The 20,435-nt window shown below is 50.1% G+C and overlaps 2 protein-coding genes across 2 annotated transcripts; both read left to right on the plus strand.

The window, feature by feature from the left end:
- The first annotated feature begins 4,487 nt into the window (after positions 1-4,487).
- On the plus strand, positions 4,488-5,429 carry LOC137846830 (olfactory receptor 14C36-like). Its single transcript, XM_068664940.1, has one exon. The coding sequence runs from the start codon at positions 4,488-4,490 to the stop codon at positions 5,427-5,429; it is 942 nt and encodes a 313-aa protein (XP_068521041.1).
- A 12,696-nt stretch (positions 5,430-18,125) lies between these two features.
- Positions 18,126-19,061, plus strand: LOC137846831 (olfactory receptor 14J1-like). Its single transcript, XM_068664941.1, has one exon. The coding sequence runs from the start codon at positions 18,126-18,128 to the stop codon at positions 19,059-19,061; it is 936 nt and encodes a 311-aa protein (XP_068521042.1).
- The last annotated feature ends 1,374 nt before the right edge of the window (positions 19,062-20,435 follow it).

Here is a 20,435-nt window from a genome sequence, read left to right on the forward strand (position 1 = left end):
TATTATTATTATTATTATTATTATTATTATTATTATTATTATTATTATTATTATTTTCCTATTTTCCTGTCTTATTAAACTGTCTTTATCTCAACTCCCGGGCTTCACTTTCCATTTCTCTCCCCCTTCTCTCCCCCGTCCCAGAGAGGGAGGGGGGAGGGTGAGCGAATGGCTGTGTGGTGTTTAGCTGCCAGCCGGGTTAAACCACGACACCATCCCTCCACATCCAAAACAGAAACTTTGAGGGCTTGGGAAAAGTAACCCTGGATCTACAGAAGCCATTTGGGAAACAAAATATGAAGGTCGGAAGCATGATTTTGTGGATTTTTCTGATGGGCACATTGTGCAGGATGCGCCTAAAGACCTTTCTGTCCTTTTCCCTCCTGAGTACAACACCGCTTCCTTCTCAGGAATGGAGGAGCCAACAGAGGTGAGACAGATACACTGAGATGGTAAATGTCATCAGAAAGCTGATCCCAACAAGATATGGGGAGGTCAGGAGCAGCCTGAACAAGAGACAAGTGAGATTTTGGGGTGGTAAGAGGAGCATGGCCAGAAGAAATTAATGATTTCATAGAGGTAAGAGCATTCATGCAATGCCGGTAGTGCAGTAACACTGACTTAAAACAGTCATATATGGACATTACCTTACGTGACCAGTAATTTTAACGTTAAATATACCTAAATGTTACTACACCAAACTGAAAGAAATCAATTTTCTCTCTTGATAACGGTAATCGTTTCACTTAACACATACATTACAATGCTCTATTTATCCCTAGACTTCTTGCCAGACAAAAAGCACCCGTAAACCACAGAGCTTGTCTATACCTTAACCACAGACCTGATAGCACAAGCAGAACACCAAACAATCCCACTAAAACTTTGCTTAATCTCTAACCCAGAAAGTGAAAAAGAGATACCGAGAGGGCTAGAGAAAGCTCAGCTCTACCTCAGGATCTCCTGACCCAGCAGGAAGAATGTGACTGTGGCAGGGACTGTGAGGTCACTTCTGTCTCTGCACGTGATAAGGCAGCAGCAGGAACGTGTCACAGAAAGGGACTGGGAGGTCACTTGTGTCTGGAGGTGGCAGGTCAGCCTTGACTTCTCCCTGGGATCTGCACTTTTGGGCTGACATCTGGCAGTGGCCCTGCTAGGCCAGCAGAAGGCACCTGCTTGGCATGCTGACTGGGGGATCCCCTCTGCCTCCAGAGCCAGAAGGACCCAGGCAGAAAAAAGGCCCCAACATGGGTTGTCCTGTCCCTTCTGCTTGAGTCCATGACTGGACAGCAGCAGGCACAAGGCTTGGCTGTGTCTCCACAAGAAGCTGCAAGGCCAGCAGCAGGCCCCTGGTGTGGAAGCTGCTGCTGAGGTGACTTGTGTCTGGTTGGCTGAGAGGCCGCAAGGAGCCTGCTGTGTTGGGATGCCTACTTCAGGAGTGGTTTCCTACCTGATGGAGCTTTCAGTGGTAGTAGGAAAGAGCAGGAGAGAAAAAACTGCCACAAAGTGCACCATGGATGGTTTCCCCCATGTCTAGTGAAGGATGATGATTCTCCATAATCCTCTTTTATTTAAAGTATTTCTATAAGCAGTGTTTATTTTCTTTGAGAGTCATAGACAGATGGAGCTGCAGCTGGGCTTTGGCCCTTCTAATTTTGACCTGCACAGCCCCATAACATTCAGGACACAGCTCCAGACAAACTGACAGCATGCATGAGAATGAAGAACAGAAAAAGTGGAATCTGGCAGCCTTCCACCCACTGTTTTTCTGTGACTCTGTGTTGCAGTTCCATTCAAGTGATTACTCCTGTATTATCCAAACGTTCCCGCAGCTCGTAATGCTATTGTCTTGTCAGAGATAGGACAGTCATACAAAGGTTGAAGCATCTGCCTGCAGACATGAACGGATGACAAAAGGAGCATGAGTGTGGGGGAATGTTGAGAAACTGCAGGATTTTGCCTAAAGTAACTTCTTGATGTTTACAAGGAGAAGGACCCAGACCTACACCAGAGGAAGAGTAACCCCATGCAGTAGGGCAGAGTGAGCAGTGCCCAGGAGGAGGAGGGCCTGGGCACCACGAGGGATGCCATACGAGCAGTGGTGCCTGCTCACCAGGAACCAGGTCAGCTTCCTACAGAGATGCATTACGAGGAGCATGGCCACCAAGAAGATCTGAGTTATCAGACTCAGCTCAGATCCCCTGAGACACTGCACGAACAAGTGCCAAAAACTAGCCAGTAAAGAGGTACAGGTCTGGGAGTCACTAGGACATCCTCATGTGGAGAGGAGCAATGAGAATGGCAAGACTCAAGGTCCCAATAGGACCCAGGTCTTTATGTCCATGGTTATGGCTGTTGTCACTGTCACTGAGGCCTATGAGGAGACAGCTGATCATTAAAGCACCAGGGCCTCATTGCCTCCTCGCCCCAACCATGAAGCAGGCAGGGGTCGTGCCATTCTCCCGCACTTCGCCATGCACATCCCCATCTCCTACTGCCCCACAACGAGCCCTGAACAAGGTGTCAAGGGAAAGGATCTCCCTTCCTAGAGGACAATGGTCAAGGCATGGCCCTTGTGCTTGGTGACACACATCCACTTTTCCTACACATCAGTGTCACCTTCACATTGCCTTTGTCTCCTTGTCCTCACTGCCTCCAGGGTTCTGCTCTAACGAGCTCCAAGGGAGGCTGTGTGAGTGCTGGCCCTCAGGGGAACACTGCAGGAAACTTGCCTCTGACTTGCACTTCTGGAGAGATGTCTTCAATTGTTTCTGAGTGCCTGAGGTTCGTGTGTGGGCTCATCAGCCAAGCCCCCAGAGGGGTGATTGCAGTGCCTTGGGCTGGTGCTGTGCTGCTGAGCTGGGCCGGGCTCATGGGACAGAGAGAGCTCATGGCAAGAGGGCCCTGGTGCAGAGAGCCAGCTGTGCCCAGGAGCAGCTCCTCTGCACAGCACAGCAGGGCTGGGGGCTCTGACCGCAGCTGGCACACAGAGAGGAGAGAAGGAGAGACGGCTTGGAGGCACTGAGGAGCGCAACAACAGAGGGCAGCGTGTGGCAGGACACATCTGCAGGCTCTTGACACCATGAGTCTCTGGCATCAGGGCAGTGCAGGTGGGGTTGCCAGAGGGGTCTTCTACAGCTGGCACATCTGATGGCTGATAGCATCTGTCAGGATGACTTTTACTCTACATTTAATGTGGAATAGAATGTGCTGTACACAATGGCATTTATAAAAAAGCATTTCCAGAGGAAAACTGAGTCTTGGTTAATCTGAAGTGGAAGGCTTTTTTAGTGTCTGTGCTTTCTGAATCTTGCAGTGCAGTGGAAGCATGGATGGGGTCTGTGAACGTGGACAGGGAGGAGATGTGGGGACATAGAACCATCTCCCAGCAGAGAAATAGGAAGGCAGCAGGGACTTGGGCAGGCGGTGAGAGGGAGCTGCTGCCAGAATTGCTGTGAGAGGGAAGGCTCAGGCACCTCCCTGCCATCCCCTGCAGGGCAGGCGCCTTCCCTGGGACACCCCCTGGTCTCCTCTCCCACCAGCACGGCCTCTGCCCTCAAGCTCCAATGTCCCCATCAGGAGCTGCCTCCTCTGCAGGAAGAGCTGCAGCACAGGAGGGTCTGCTGAGTGTCCGTCTGTCCCTCCCTGGCCTTGCCTCCCCTGGCAGCAGCACGCTGGCATTCCCCCTGGCTTCTCCAGCTGGCCGTTCTGCTGCTGGTCTTGTTCCCAGGCTGGCTTGAGATGGGGGTTTCAGAGGCAGTGGTGTGCCCTCGGGGTGTTTGGGGAAAGGGGAGTACGGGTACCAGGTGAGGGGTGTGTAGTGGTGTAATTTGATCCCGGATTCTTCTGCCGTCAGCAGTGTTCAGGTTCTTTTCAGTTGAACAACTGAGTACAACTTTCCTGCAGCTCTCACAGGGCAGCTGAGACAGTACTTGATGGACAGACTGGCTGACCTCCTTGAAGAACACTGTGCACTAAAGTGACAGTCCCTTTTTCTCTGATAATGATCTACAAGGATTCCCTTTGAGTCCAGCAGAAATAACCAGGATCTGTGGCTCAGAAACACTCCTCAGGAGTGGTAAGACAGCTGAAACAACAAACTCAAAAAACAAAAATTTAAAATAAAATTAAAACAAAGCCTCCACAACTCTGCTCTGCAGTTTGTTGAACTGGGAGTAATGCTGGGGCAAAACTCTTTGAGATCAGGAGGGAAGTGAAACCAACATTTCCTCATGTTTCTCTTCACCTCTTGCTGTAGGACACGACTGACTCCTGCACTGACCACAGTAGAACCTCCTGTTCCAACTGACACCATCAGGCAGAATGAATCAGGATCCATGAAAGGGATCTGCCAAATGTCTGTCAGAAAGTGCACAATATAAGTGATGATTTTAAATGAGAAATTGAATTCATTTTCCTATGATACATTTATTGCATTTATTATTCTCATCCTCTTCTTTTTCAGGACCACATCCCAAAAAAAGCAGATGTCCAACAGAAGCACCATCACTGAGTTCCTCCTGCTGGCATTCGCAGACACACGCGAGCTGCAGCTCCTGCACTTTGCGCTCTTCCTGGGCATCTACCTGGCTGCCCTCCTGGGCAACGGCCTCATCCTCAGCGCCGTAGCCTGCCACCACCGCCTCCACACCCCCATGTACTTCTTCCTCCTCAACCTCGCCCTCCTCGACCTGGGCTGCATCTCCACCACTCTGCCCAAAGCCATGGCCAATGCCCTCTGGGACACCAGGGCCATCTCCCATCAAGGATGTACTACACAGGTCTTTTTTGTTGCTTTCTTGTTTGTAGCAGAGTATTCCCTTCTCACCGTCATGGCCTACGACCGCTACGTTGCCATCTGCAAGCCCCTGCACTACGGGAGCCTCGTGGGCAGCAGAGCTTGTGCCCAGATGGCAGCAGCTGCCTGGGGCAGTGGCTTTCTCACTGCTGTCCTGCACACGGCCACTACATTTTCCCTGCCCCTCTGCAAAGGCAATGTTGTGGACCAGTTCTTCTGTGAAATCCCTCACATCCTCAGGCTGTCCTGCTCAGATGCCTACCTCAGGGAAGTCGGGGCTCTTGTGTTTAGTGTTTCTTTATTCTTTGGCTGTTTTGTTTTCATTGTAGTTTCCTATTTACAGATCTTCATGACTGTGCTGAGGATGCCCTCTGAGGAGAGCAAGCACAAAGCCTTTTCCACGTGCCTCCCTCACCTGGCAGTGGTTTTCCTCTTTGTCAGCACTGCCATATTTGCCTACCTGAAGCCCACTTCCATCTCTACCCCACCTCTGGACTTGGTGGTGTCACTTTTGTACTCAGTGGTACCTCCAGCAGTGAACCCACTCATCTACAGCATGAGGAACCAGGAGCTCAAAGTTGCAGTGAGGAAAATGCTTCTATATGTGCTTCTTAAGCATCAATGTTGTTAATAGTATTGTGATTTGTATCATATCATTTTTATCTTTAGTAGTATTATCATATTGTAATAATTAATAATAATCCTCTGAAGACTACCATTGTATTTGAGAAACAGACATGACAGATTTTCATATTATTTTTCTTTTTTCTTTTTTAAATAATTTTTAATATTGATTTAATTTATGTATTAATTTATTTTCTTTGAATACATCTTCTAATTGACGAATTGAACTAGGCTTCCTCTGTAGGTATAGTCAATTAAGAAAAGAGCATAACTTCACTGGTCTCAGCTGCCGTTTCTTGCCATCTGCTCTGGAGCTGGGGGAGCAGCCCCAGCACGCAGGAGGGGCTCAGGGCCAAGAGCCCAGATGCCACATGCAGGAGCAGCCCCGGTGGCCCTCGGGGCTGGCCCTCACTGCCCGCTGGGCTCTGCCTCTCTGCTGCCTTCGGGCCGGGGCTGCTGCTTCCCTGGAGCCATGGCCATGGCCAGCAGCAGGATGTGGCCTTTTCCCTGCTGCTCTCTTTTGGTCTCCACATTGTTCTCTTGTGCTCTTGTACGTGGGTTAGTCATCAGATCTCATGCACCTTGGTGACTTTCCTGATATTCCTACAGTGGCATGTCTACTACATCTCTGTACACCTCTTCTAAAGCTGGTGTCAGAAATACACCTATGGAGATCCTCCCTGGACAGCCCTCTTGTTTTTCTGGGCTTCAGGATGGATCAGATTCCTATAGTGATTGCTGAAGGACAAAGGGCTGGACTGGGATCTGACTTCTTGGTAGCACACGGCCCAGCAAACAATACTTGGCCTTTCAGTGCCCTGGTAGTGTCCTGCATTTGCTCGGTCTGATGGCAAATGGCATGCTGGAGAGGAATCTGGAGTTGCTCTGTGGCACAGGCACTGTGTGCTGGGGATCTCCCAGGCAAGAGAGCAGGGCTCCTGCAGCTTCACGGACCTTCATCAACGAGCTGGGGCTGGCCCCTGCGCGGGGGTTGCAGGGGAGGCCCAGAGCCACCTTTGTGCCAGCAGCTGTGGTGCCTTACGAGGGGCTGGGGCTGTGGTGGACGTGCCCAGAGCCCTGCAGCAGCCTGCGGTGGGCTCTGCCCTGGGGCCGGAACAGCCTGGGCTGCTGGGCTGGGGAGAGGGCAGGGAGGTGGGGAGAGGTGGGCAGGGGCTGGGCTGGGCTGGGCAGTGCCCAGCAGAGGGCAACAGCAGTGTCAGGGAGCGGTGGCAGCATGCAGGGGAGGGCTCCCAGCAGGGCTTGGTGCTGCAGAGCCAGGGTTGTGTGAAGGGAGCCCAGAGCTGCAGGGGCAGGGGAGAGGAGGCCGAGGGCCAGGGCGGCTGCTGCAGGGGCAGGGAGCTCAGCATGGCCCTTGCAGCCCCCTGCCCTGGGCCTGCCTCTGCCCTTGGGCTCGGCCCTGGCCTTGGCTCTGCTGGCAGCAGCGTTCTTGGCATGCGCTTCCTGGCCTCCCCTCGCCTGCGCACAGCTGCTGCCCACTCAGGCTGCTGCCACAAACATGTCCTCACTAGCAGCACCACCCCTTGGGCTGCTTCTGCTGGCATCCCCCACCCCACTGCCTTGACTCCTTGTCTCTGCTGGGCCCCACCTTCCACACTCAGATGCGTCCCTTGGCTGTCGGCTCCCTTTCTCCTGCCCTGTGGGAATACCAAGCTGGAGCAGACAGGTTACCTTTAGATGTGTTGGTGCTTGTGTAATTCATGTTGATGATGGCACAAATGACAGTTCCTTCACCAGTGATGCACATCCTTCTTCATGCTAGGCCAAACTCAACGTCCTTCTCACTTCTTTTTCTCATGGATGAACTGGATTAGGTCTCCTTGATTATTCTGAGGCACAATGCAATGCTTTTTCCCTTCTGCTACTCCAGCACAATATGTGTGACCTTCCCTTACTCTGCACATTGACCTGCATAGTCATTCCATATTCGTTGCTTTCAAATCCTTAGTTGGATGGGGGCCATTTCCGTTCAGGTGGGGCAAGCTGATGGGTTCTGCCTCAGCCATTTGAAGCATGCTATTGTCCTGGTTTCAGTTAGCACAGAATTAATTTTCTTCCTAGTAGCTGGTGGAATGCTGTGTTTTGGCTTAGGATGAGAAGAGTGCTGATAACACCCCGATGCTTTAACTGTTGCAGAGCAGTGCTTATACTAAGCCAAGGACATCTCAGCCTTTTGTTCTGCCCTGCCAATGGGCAGGCTGGGGGCGCAGTAAGAGCTGGGAGGGGACAGACCCAGGACAGGTGACCCAAACTAGCCAAAGGGGTATTCCATACCATCTAACGTCATGCTAAACAATATATAGGGGTGGCTAGCCGGTGGGAGGGCGCCGGACTGCTCGGGGTTAGGCTGGGCATCGGTCAGCGAGTGGTGAGCAATTGCATTGTGCGTCACTTGTTTGTACATATTATTATTATTTCCCTATTATCACCATATTATTATTATTGTTATTATTGTTATTATTGTTATTATTGTTATTATTGTTATTATTGTTATTATTATTTTGTTATTATTATTTTCCTGTCTTATTAAACTGTCTTTATCTCAACTCACGGGCTTCGCTTTCCATTTCTCTCCCCCGTCCCAGAGAGGGAGGGGGGAGGGTGAGCGAACGGCTGTGTGGTGTTTAGCTGCCGGCCGGGTTAAACCACGACAGTCTTTTTGGCGCCCAACGTGGGGCCCGAAAGGTTGAGATAACGGCAGATCTGACCAGAGTGTGTTAAACTAAAATTGGTGTAAGGATTAGACCTGCTTAATAGTCACTTGTCATAATGCTGTTTGCTTTAATCTCAACTCTGCTGCGCCTGTTTTCCAAATTGAGTATTATAGTACGTTATTTTCCGTATTTGCTCTCTGTCGTGTTGTTTATCCTCTCCGGGCCCTGGTTTCAGATCATTATGGTACTGTGTGTTGTAGCAATGGCTTATGAGACGATGAAATATGTGGTCATGACTCTAACTTGTTATTTGTATTCAGTAACATCGTCGACTCTGTACTTTGGAAACTGTATCTTGGAAACTATTAGCAATTATACCTATTGTTTTTTTCCATTAGGGAGTCAATCTGTGGAGGGGAAAGGGGAAGATACTTTTTCTTACTTGCTTACTCTCCCTTTCTCCTTCACCACCCCTGTATCCTCCTGGATCACTCTGCCTTCCTCCTTCACCACCCTCTTATCCCCTGAGCTTGTCACAATAGCTCTCCAAGATATTGAATATTTCTGGAATACTCAGAATACCATAGTCTTGTTGTTCTGCCTCCTGAATGCACTTCAGGTTCTGCTTAAAGTTAAACAACTACTTGGGAAGCTCATCCGGAGATCTGCCCGGAGGCAGTATAGTTGTGGGTGGCAGGGAGTATGGGTGGATATGGGCAGGCATCTAGAGCAGTTGGCACCCCCAGTGTGTTGGAAATTCACCCCTGAACAATGGCAAAATCCTCAAAAACTGGCAGAATGCTTGAAAAAAAGGTGTCATGATTCTGGCAGTTCCAAAGTAACACAAATCATTGTAATGTGCTGGGGCCTGGCTCATGCCTATCGAGCTGCCATTGATACTGCTATCAACTTAGTGACAGACCCTGCGGCCACTCCAAGCCCTGTGACAGATCCAACGGCCACTGTGACCCCTACTGTGGACTCTGCAGCTGCTCCAGCTCCGGTTCCTGCAGCAGCCCAGAAGTTGACCCTGCAGAGGGTATTCCAACCCCTGTAACGGGGTCAGAGAAACGAGCTGTAGCAGTGCAAGCTGCCCCTGCAGAGGGTATTCCAACCCCTGTAGCAGACCCTGTAACAAGGTCAGAGAAACGAGCAGTAGCAGTGCAAACTGCCCCTGCAGAGAGTATTCCAACCCCTGTGGCAGACCCTGTAACAAAGTCAGAGAAACAAGCAGTAGCAGTGCAAGCTGCCCCTGTAGAGAAGGTGAAAAAATGGTATAGAGATTCAGGTCGTTTAGAACGCAGAGAGTCTTCTGCCAATCCAGGTAAGGCTTCTGCCAAATCTAAGTATAGAGATGACGAAGATGACGACGACGCTGGGCCATCAAGGATTCAGAAGGAGGAAGATGAGGATGTCGAAAAATCAACAGTAACTACCCGAAGCCTAAACGAGCGCGAGCTACGAGATGTGCGAAAAGATTTTGGTCGCTGTATAGGTGAGCAGCTTGTCACCTGGCTGCTCCGGTGCTGGGACTCTGGAGCCAATTGTGTGGAATTAGACGGCAGGGAAGCCAAGCGGCTGGGATCCCTTGCTCGAGACGCCGGCATTGACAAAGCAATTGCAGATGGAACACAATCCACCAGCCTCTGGAGGAGTCTCCTCTCAGCTGTGAGGGAAAGGTATCCCTTCAAGGAAGAACTTTTATGTCTACCAGGCAAGTGGACCACTATGGAGAAGGGAATCCAGTACCTGAGGGAATTAGCCGTACGGGAAGTGATTTATGAGGATCCAGACCAGAGACAAACATCCAAAGATCCAGATGAAGTCAAGTGTACATGACCCATGTGGCGGAAGTTTGTACGGAGTGCACCATCATCATATGCCAGCTCATTGGCAATAATGGCCTGGAAAGAGGATGAGGAACCCACAGTGGATGAAGCGGCTAAACAACTCCGGCAGTACGAAGAAAGTCTTTCCTCTTCCTTACAGGCCTGCGTCTCAGCTGTGGAGAAACTTTCTGAAAAGTTTCACCAACTTGAAGAGAATCTATTGTCCTCCCCACCTGAACCAACCAGTGTCCACCGACCAAAAGAGAACACCTGGGAGAAACTTTCTGAAAAGGTTCACCAACTTGAAGAGAGATTATTCTCCTCTGCACCTGTACAAAGCAGTGTCTCAGCTGTCAGGGGTAGGCGTTCACCCACACAAGGAAGACGCTATGGTGGGTACTCACCCCGTGCCACCCTGTGGTTTTACTTACGAGACCATGGAGAGGACATGAGAAAATGGGATGGAAAATCTACCGCGACCCTAGAGGCACGGGTACGTGAGTTGCAAAAGAAAACAATCAGGAAAAAGGGATTATCCGAAAAGTTTGCTGCTCCAACTTCCAGCAGACAGTCCTTCAAACACAGAAATGAAGAAGATTCTGACCAGGATTAGGGAGGCCCTGCCTCCAGCCAGGGGGAGGAAAGGGACAATCGAGTTTATTGGACTGTGTGGATTCGATGGCCTGGCACGTCAGAAGCACAGAAGTATAAGGCTTTAGTAGACACCGGTGCACAATGTACTATAATGCCATCGAGCTATAAAGGACCAGAGCCCATCTATATTTGTGGAGTGACAGGAGGATCTCAGCAGTTGACTGTATTGGAGGCTGAAGTGAGTCTGACTGGGAATGAGTGGGAAAAGCACCGCATTGTGACTGGCCCGGATGCTCCATGTATCCTTGGCATAGACTATCTTAGAAGAGGATATTGCAAGGACCCAAAAGGGTTCCGGTGGGCTTTTGGTATAGCTGCCTTGGAGACAGAGGGCATTAAACAATTATCCACCTTGCCTGGTCTCTCAGAGGACCCCTCTGTTGTGGGGTTGTTGAGGGTCGAAGAACAGCAAGTGCCAATCGCTACCACAACTGTGCACCGGCGGCAATATCGCACTAACCGAGACTCCCTGATTCCCATCCATAAGCTAATTCATCAATTGGAGAGCCAAGGAGTGATCAGCAAGACCCATTCACCTTTCAATAGTCCCATATGGCCAGTGAGAAAGTCTAATGGTGAGTGGAGACTAACAGTGGACTATCGCGGCCTGAACGAAGTCACGCCACCACTGAGTGCTGCAGTGCCGGACATGCTGGAACTTCAGTATGAACTTGAGTCAAAGGCAGACGAGTGGTACGCCACAATTGATATCGCTAATGCATTTTTCTCCATCCCTCTAGCAGCAGAGTGCAGGCAACAATTTGCCTTCACTTGGAGGGGAGTCCAATATACTTGGAATCGGCTGCCCCAGGGGTGGAAACACAGCCCTACCATTTGCCATGGACTGATCCAGTCTGCGCTAGAGCAGGGGGAAGCTCCTGAACACCTGCAGTACATCGATGACATTATTGTGTGGGGTGACACAGCAGAGGAAGTTTTCGAGAAAGGGAAGAAAATAGTCCAAATCCTTCTGAAAGCCGGTTTTGCCATAAAACAAAATAAAGTCAAAGGACCTGCATGAGAGATCCAGTTTTTAGGAATAAAATGGCAAGATGGGCGTCGTCAAATCCCAATGGATGTGATCAACAAAATTAAAGCTATGTCTCCACCAACTAACAAAAAAGAAACACGGACTTTCCTAGGTGTTGTGGGGTTTTGGAGAAAGCATATCCCAAATTACAGTCTGATTGTAAACCCGCTCTACCAAGTAACCCGTAAGAAGAATGAGTTTGAATGGGGCCCTGAACAACGACAAGCTTTTGAACAAATCAAGCAGGAAATAGTCCATGCAGTAGCCCTTGGGCCAGTTCGAACAGGACCAGATGTAAAGAATGTGCTCTACACTGCAGCCGGGGAGAATGGCCCCACCTGGAGCCTCTGGCAGAAAGAACCTGGGGAAACTTGAGATCAACCCCTGGGGTTTTGGTGTCAGGGATACAGAGGATCTGAGGCCCGCTATACTCCAACTGAAAAGGAGATATTGGCAGCATATGAAGGAGTTCGATCTGCTTCGGAGGTGGTCGGTACTGAAGCGCAGTTCCTCCTAGCACCCCGATTGCCAGTACTAGGTTGGATGTTCAAGGGAAGGGTCTCCTCTACACATCATGCAACTGATGCTACATGGAGCAAGTGGGTTGCACTGATTGCTCAGTGGGCTCGAATAGGAAACCCCAGTCGCCCAGGAATATTGGAAGTGATCATGGACTGGCCAGAAGGCAAATACTTTGGGATATCATCAGAGGAGGAGGTGGGTCGTGCTGAAGAAGCCCCACTGTACAACCAGTTGCCAGAGAATGAAAAGAAATATGCCCTGTTCACTGATGGGTCCTGTCGTATTGTGGGGAAGCATCGGAGATGGAAGGCTGCTGTATGGAGTCCTACACGACGAGTTGCAGAAGCTGCTGAGGGAGAAGGTGAATCGAGTCAGTTTGCAGAAGTGAAGGCCATTCAGCTGGCTTTAGACATTGCTGAACGAGAAAAACATCCGGTTCTCTATCTCTACACCGATTCATGGATGGTAGCAAATGCCCTGTGGGGATGGTTACAGCAATGGAAGCAAAACAACTGGCAGCACAGGGGCAAACCCATCTGGGCTGCTGCATTGTGGCAAGATATTGCTGCTCGGGTAGAGAACCTGGCTGTAAAAGTACGCCACGTAGATGCTCATGTGCCCAAGAATCGGGCTACTGAAGAACATCAAAACAACCAGCAGGTGGATCAGGCTGCTAAGATTGAAGTAGCTCAGGTGGACCTGGATTGGCAGCATAAAGGTGAATTATTTATAGCCCGATGGACCCATGACCTTGATCAGCTCCAGGGATGGGGCATCCACAGCTTCTCTGGGCAACCTGTTCCAGTGCCTCACTTCCTTCTGAATGAAGAATTTTCTCCTAACTTCTAATCTGAATCTGCCCTCATTTAGCTTAGAACCATTCTCCCTTGTCCTGTCATTATCTGATTGAGCAAAGAGTCACTCTCCATCTTTTTATACTCCCCCTTGAAGTACTGAAAGGCCACAAAGAGGTCACCCCGGAGCCTTCTTTTCTCCAGGCTGAACAGCCTCAGCTCTCTTAGTCTTTCTTCACAGGAGACATGCCCCAGCCCCTTGATCATCTTTGTGGCCCTCTTCTGGACCTATTCTAACAGATTCACATCCTTGTGCTGGGGGCCCAGTCCTGGATGCATCACTTCAAGTGGGGCCTCACAAGGGCAGACAGAGTACAAGGAGTAGAAGCAGAATTAACTTCCCTCTACCTGCTGGCCACTCCTCTGCTTATGAAGCCCAGGATGCAGTTGGCCTTCTGGGCTACAAGCACAGAATGTACGGTCTCACTGTCTTACTGTTGATCTCATTGTCTGTCATAGATAAAGATATTAAACAGCACCAGTCCCAGGACAGATCCTGAGGTACAACACTTGTCTCCAGCCTCCACTTGGTCGTAGAGCGACTGAGCACCACTCTCTGGATGTGACCTTCAGGCCAACTCCTTATCCACTGAATGGTTGACCCATCAAATGCATATCTCTCCAATTTGGAGACAAGGATGTCATGTGGGACCATGGCAACGATCTTACAGAAGTCCAAGTAGATGACATAGGCTAGTCTTCTCTTGTTGTCTGATGTGATCACTCGATTGTAGAAAGCCATCACATTGGTCAGGCAAGATTTACCCTTTGGTGAAGCCATGCTGGCTGTCTGAGATCACCTCTTTGTCTTGCATGTGCCTTGACATTGATTCCAGGAGGATCTTTTCCATGATCTTGCCAGGCACAGAGGTGAGGCTCACCATTCAATAGTTACAAGGGTTCTCATTTCTACCCTTTTTAAAAATGGGAGTGATGTTTCCTTTTTCCAGTCAGCAGGGATTTCACCTGCTGAGGACCTCAGGACCCTGGGATGCATGTCACCAAGCCCCATAGACTTGCATGTGCTCAGTTTCTTCAGGTGAACTCAGACCTCCTCTTTACTTAGAGCAGGAGGGACTTTGCCCCCCAGCCTGCATCGATGGGTTCAGGGAAGTGAAAGACTTAGGAAGCCTGACTGGCAGGGAAGACTGAGGCAAAGATGTTGTTGAGTCCCTCAGGCTTCTCCATGTCTGTCATTACCAGTTCACCCTTCTTATCCATCAGAGGGGGTACACTCTCCTTGGCCTTTCTTTTCTGAGCAAAGTACCTATAGAATCTCTTCCTGTTATGCTTTTCATCCTCTGCTAAGCTCAGTTCCATCTATGCCTTGGCTTTCCTTATCCCATCCCTCCACATCTGAAACTGAAACTTGTGAGAGGGCCTGGGAAAAGCAGCCCCGGATCCAGAGAAGCCATTTGGGAAACAAAACTTGTAGGTCGGAAGCGTGATTTTGTGGAGGTGCAGAGCTGTTGGGCACATTGTACAGGAAGCACCAAAAGATCTGTGTCCTTTTCCCTCCTGTCTACAATGCCACTTCCTTCTCTGGAATGGAGGAGCCAATAGAGGTGAGACAGATACACTGAGATGGTAAATGCCATCAGAAAGCTGATCCCAGTAAGATATGGGGAGGTCAGGAGCAGCTTGAACAAGAGACATGTGAGATTTTGGGGTGGGAAGAGGAGCATGGCCAGCAGAAATTAATGATTTCATACAGGTAAGAGCATTCATGCAATGCCGGTAGTGCAGTAAGACTGACTTAAAACAGCCATATATGGCCCTTACTTTACTTGAGCTAGTAATTTTAACGCTAAATAAACCTAAATGCTACTACAACAAACTGAAAGAAATCAATTTTCTCTCTTAATAACGGTAATCGTTTCACTTAACACATACATTAAAATGTCTTATTTAACCCTAGATTCATTGATAGACAAAAAACACCCGTAAACCACAGAGCTTGTCCATACCTTAACCACAGACCTGACAGCACAAGCAGAACACCAAACACTCCCACTAAATCTTTGCTTAATCTCTAACCCAGAAAGTAAAAAGAGATACCGAGGGGGCTAGAGAAAGCTCAGCTCTGCCTCAGGATCTCCTGCCCCAGCAGCAGGAATGTGACTGTGGCAGGGACTGTGAGGTCACTTCTGTCTCTGCACTTGATAGGGCAGCAGCAGGAACGTTTCACAGAAAGGGACTGTGAGGTCACTTGTGTCTGGAGGTGTCAGGTCAGCCTTGACTTCTCCCTGGGAGCTGCACTTTTGGGCTGACATCTGGCAGTGGCCCTGCTAGGCCAGCAGAAGGCACCTAGCTGGCATGCTGACTGGGGGATCCCCTCTGCCTCCAGAGCCAGGAGGACCCAGGCAGAAAGAAGGCCCCAACATGGGTTGTCCTGTCCTTTCTGCTTGAGTCCATGACTGGGCAGCAGCAGGCACAAGGCTTGGCTGTGTCTCCACAAGAAGCTGCAAGGCCAGCAGCAGGCCCATGGCTTGGAAGCTGCTGCTGAGGTGACTTGTGTCTGCTTGGCTGAGAGGCTGAAAGGAGCCTGCTTTGTTGGGATGCCTACTTCAGGAGTGGTTTCCACGTTGATGGAGCTTCCTTTGGTAGTAGGAAAGAGCAGGAGAGAAAAACTGCCACAAAGCTTGCATTGGAAGGTTGGCACTGGCCATGAGGAGGAAGAAATATACAGGGGAACAACTGGTCTTGCAGCTAGTAACAGAGGCAAAGAAGGCATTAATTGTCTCAGCCTTTACCTCATCCCTTGTCACTGGGTTTTCCCCCAAAATTCAATAAAGCATTATGATTCTCCCTAATCCTCCTTCATTTAAACTATTTATATCATTTTTATCTTATTTTATTTTATTTTATTTCATTTTATTTTATATTTTTAATTTTCTTTGACAGTAATAGATGGATTGAGCTCCAGATGGGCTTGGCCCCTTCTAATTTTGACCTGCACAGCCCCATAACATGCAGGAAACAGTTCCAGACAAACTGACAGCATGCATGAGAAAAAAGCACAGCAAATGTGGAACCTGACAGCCTTCCATCCCCTACCTTCTGTGACTGCTGCAATTCCATTCAGATGGTTAGTCCTGAATTATCCAAATTTCCCTGGAACCCTTGCTGCTGCTGCTGTCTGGTCAGATATAGCACAATTGCACAAAGGTTGAACTGTCTGCCTGCTGACATTAACAGCTGATAGAAGGGAGCATCACTGTGGGTGAACCTTGAGAATCTGCGGGATTCTGACTTAAGAAAACTTTTGACTTTAACATGGAGAAGAGCCCAGTCCTGTACCAGAGGGAGAGAAACCCCACACATCAGGTCAGACTGGGACACTGCTGAGTGAGTAATGTCCAGCAGGAGGACAGCCTGGGCACCACGAGGGATGCCATACGAGCAGTGGTGCCTGCTCACGAGGAACCAGGCCAGCTTCCTACAGAGCTGTCTTATGAGGAGCATGGCCACCAAGAAGATCTGAGTTATCACACTCAGCTCAGATCTGCTGTGACACCACACAGACAATGTCTGCAGCCAGCAGTGAATGATGTACAGGTATGGGAGTCCTTTTAAGAGACAGGTTTACACAGGATAGAGGGCTGTGGATTGGCTGAAAGTCCCAACAGGACCCAGGTCTTTGTGTCCACAGGTATGGCTGTTGTCTCTGCTACTGAGGCCTATGAAGAGACAGCTTATCGTTAAAGCACCAGGGCCTCATTGCCTCCTCACCTGCAACCATGAAGCAGGCAGGGGTCGTACCATTCTCCTGCACTTGGCCATGCACATCCCATCTCCTACTGCCCCACAAAGAGTCCTGAGCAAGGTGTGACTGCTAAGGATCTCCCTTCCTTGAGTTGGGAGTCAAGGTCTGGACCTTGTGATTGGTGACACACATCCACTTTTCCTACACATCAGTGTCACCTTCACACTGCCTTTGTCTCCTTGTCCTCACTGCCTCCAGGGTTCTGCTCTAACGAGCTCCAAGGGAGGCTGTGTCAGTGCTGGCCCTCAGGGGGACTCTGCAGGAAACTTGCCTCTGACTTGGACTTCAGGAGAGATGTCTTCAATTGTCTCTGAGTGCCTGAGGTTCATAGGCTCATCAGCCAAGCCCCCAGAGGGGTGATTGCAGTGCCTTGGGCTGGTGCTGTGCTGCTGAGCTGGGCCGGGCTCATGGGACAGAGAGAGCTCGTGGCAAGAGGGCCCTGGTGCAGAGAGAGAGCTGTGCCCAGGAGCAGCTCCTCTGCACAGCGCAGCAGGGCTGGGGGCACTGCCTGCAGAGACAGAGTGCTTAAAGGCAGGCAGAAGTGGCAGGATGCACAGAGCTCACTGGGGGAGAGCACTTCCCAGCCCTGAACCAGGTAAGTCTCTGGCTGGGGGGCAATGTAGCTGCAGTTCCTGGAAGAATAAGAAGCTGGGGGTGCAGGCAGGGCTGCCCAGGGCTGTGGTGCAGAGCAGGGTCCCTGCACTCAGCCTGCCCGGGGAGCCCAGGGGCTTGGGTAGGGGAAGGGCAGAGCAGGGGCTGCCTGCAAAGAGAAGGCACTTTCTGCACTCTCTGTCTGCCTCTTCCTGCTCTGATTGTGGGGCAGGCTCTATGTTAACAGGGTAGTTGGATTTGCATGGGTGACTGAGCTTCCTATTCCATTGAATTTGGACACAAACAAGTCAGTGATGAACGTGAGAATATCCCTTCCCTTCTCTCTGCTTACAGACTGCACCAGGGCTTTTCTGAGCTGTTCTTTAGGATGTGCAGGCAGGGGATGTGGTTTTTCAGCACAACCTCTGTGTTCATCCATCCCCCAGCTGAGTGCTGCAAGCAGCCAGCAGCTGGGCAGCAGGGGATGGACAGAGCAGCCCTCCTGGATGTGACCTCTGGTTAAGGTGTGCCTCCACAGCAACGACATTAACCATTTCACTGTATTAGATGTGTCCCACTGGGGACTGATGGCAGAAGTGACTGCTGTGTACAGGACACTCAGCAAGCACGAAGCAGGGCTCCAGACAAGGAGATAGACAAAGGTCCTCTTGGAAACGGGGAATGTAAGGCTTTCACTGGGAATTTTTGTCAGACATTTTACTCATAACAGTCTATACATATATATTTATTTCTCATTTCGCAGGTTCTATGTCCAAAGTCAGCAAATGCCCAACGTCAGCTCAGTGAGTGAGTTCCTCCTGCTGGCATTCGCAGACACGCGCGAGCTGCAGCTCCTGCACTTTGCACTCTTCCTGGGCATCTACCTGGCTGCCCTCCTGGGCAATGGCCTCATCCTCAGCGCCGTAGCCTGCCACCACCGCCTCCACACCCCCATGTACTTCTTCCTCCTCAACCTCGCCCTCCTCGACCTGGGCTGCATCTCCACCACTCTGCCCAAAGCCATGGCCAATGCCCTCTGGGACACCAGGGCCATCTCCTATCAAGGCTGTGCTGCCCAACTCTTTCTCTTTGCTTTCTTCCTTGAAGCAGAGTATTCCCTTCTCACCGTCATGGCCTACGACCGCTACGTTGCCATCTGCAAGCCCCTGCACTACGGGAGCCTCGTGGGCAGCAGAGCTTGTGCCCAGATGGCAGCAGCTGCCTGGGGCAGTGGCTTTCTCAATGCTGTCCTTCACACGGCCAACACATTTTCCCTGCCCATCTGCCATGGTAATGTTTTGGACCAGTTCTTCTGTGAAATCCCCCACATCCTCAAGCTCTCCTGCTCACATGCCTACCTCAGGGAAGTTGGGGCACTTGTGTTTAGTGTTTCTTTAGCCTTTCTTTTCTTTGTTTTCATCATGTTATCCTATGTGCAAATCTTCAGGGCAGTGCTGAGGATGCCCTCTGAGCAGGGCAGGCACAAAGCCTTTTCCACGTGCCTCCCTCACCTGGCCGTGGTCTCCCTCTTTATCAGCACTGTCATGTTTGCCTATCTGAAGCCCCCCTCCATCTCTTCCCCATCCATGGATCTTTTTGTGTCAGTTCTCTACTCAGTTGTTCCTTCATCAGTGAACCCCCTCATCTACAGCATGAGGAACCAGGAGTTCAAGGATGCAGTAAGGAAACTCTTTGGATACATGCTTCTTTGCAATCAATAATGTTTGTGAGTGCCCTGATTATTTCAGGAACTGTGAGGAAAAATTTTTGTTACTATATTTCTCTATAAATATTAAAATATAAATATAAATATTTCTCTACAAATTCTTTCTTTTGATTTAAATTATGTTATCCTTAACCTGCCACCTGATTTTCCTATTTCTATTTTTTCATTTACAGTGACACAATCATCTAATTATTGAAAGAAGATGGTCATGTAGAGAAACACAATAAAAACAAACAAAGAATGAAAGAAAGAAAAAAAAAAAACCAAAACATCAGAACTACACTGTTATCAGCTGCCATCTCTTCCCATCCCCTCTGGAGCTGGGGGAGGAGCCCCAGCACACAGGAGGGGCTCGGGGCCAAGAGCCCAGCTGCCACATGGAGTTTGGGTCGGGGCTGCTGCTTCCCTGGAGCCATGGCCATGGCCAGCAGCAGGACGTTGCCTTTTCACTGCTGCTCTCTTTTGGCTTCCACATTGTGGTTGTTGTATTCTCGTAAGCCCTGATATCTTGTGTACCTTGGTGACAGTCCTGTTGTTTCTACAGTGGCATCCCTGTGACTGCAGGCAGCAGCAGGAACTGTGCAGCACTGGGTCACAGCTGCCTCCCTGCTAGCACCACAGTAACAGGAGGGTCTGGCTCAGGGCAAACCCAGAACCCTGGACACCTCTCCAAAGCTGCTGCCCAGAATACAGCCAAGAGGTTGCTCCCTGCTCTTCGCTTTTCTGGGGTTCTTGTGCCAGGTTCTTCACCTGGGGCTCAACAACCCCAAGCAGAGCTACAGGCTGGGAGATGAGTGGTTGGAGAGCTGCCAGGCAGAGAAGGACCTGGGAGTACTGGTTGATAGTTGGCTGAATATGGGCCAGTAGTGTGCTCAGGTGGCCAAGAAGACCAACAGCATCCTGGCTTGTATAAGAAGCAGTGTGGCCAGCAGGGCTAGGGAGGTGATTGTCCTCCTCAGGTACTGATAGGAGAGTGATGTAACCACTTGAGAAGCTAAAGTCAGAATGAAAACTTGAAGTGACTTGGAGTATTAATGGGCCCCACTGAGGGCTGTTACTAACAAAGCCTCCCCAGGGCCTTGTTAGGGCAGATAATTGGAGGCCATGGTTACAGACAGGCAAAGCACTGTGCTGAGAAAAATCTTGGTTGGTTTTAGTGAAGCAGAAGAGCCAAGGCCTGACCACGGCCACTGGGAGAGGAGACCCTGCACACCCGTGTCTGGATCAGGGCTCTTCCTGGGGTCTGTGGGATGTGGTGGGTACTGTGATGCTATTAGAAGACCTTCATTTTGACACCTCCTCAGCCCTGCACATTGTTGCAAGGAAGCAATGCCAACAGTCAGCATGCCAAGCAGGTGCCTTCTGCTGG

This window comes from Anas acuta, chromosome W (genome assembly GCF_963932015.1).
Source record: "Anas acuta chromosome W, bAnaAcu1.1, whole genome shotgun sequence".
Classification (NCBI taxonomy): Eukaryota; Metazoa; Chordata; class Aves; order Anseriformes; family Anatidae; genus Anas; species Anas acuta.

Bases quoted from the DNA above. Each gene is read 5' to 3' on its own strand.
- LOC137846830 (XM_068664940.1), top strand. From the start codon at position 4,488: ATGTCCAACAGAAGCACCATCACTGAGTTCCTCCTGCTGGCATTCGCA.
- LOC137846831 (XM_068664941.1), top strand. From the start codon at position 18,126: ATGCCCAACGTCAGCTCAGTGAGTGAGTTCCTCCTGCTGGCATTCGCA.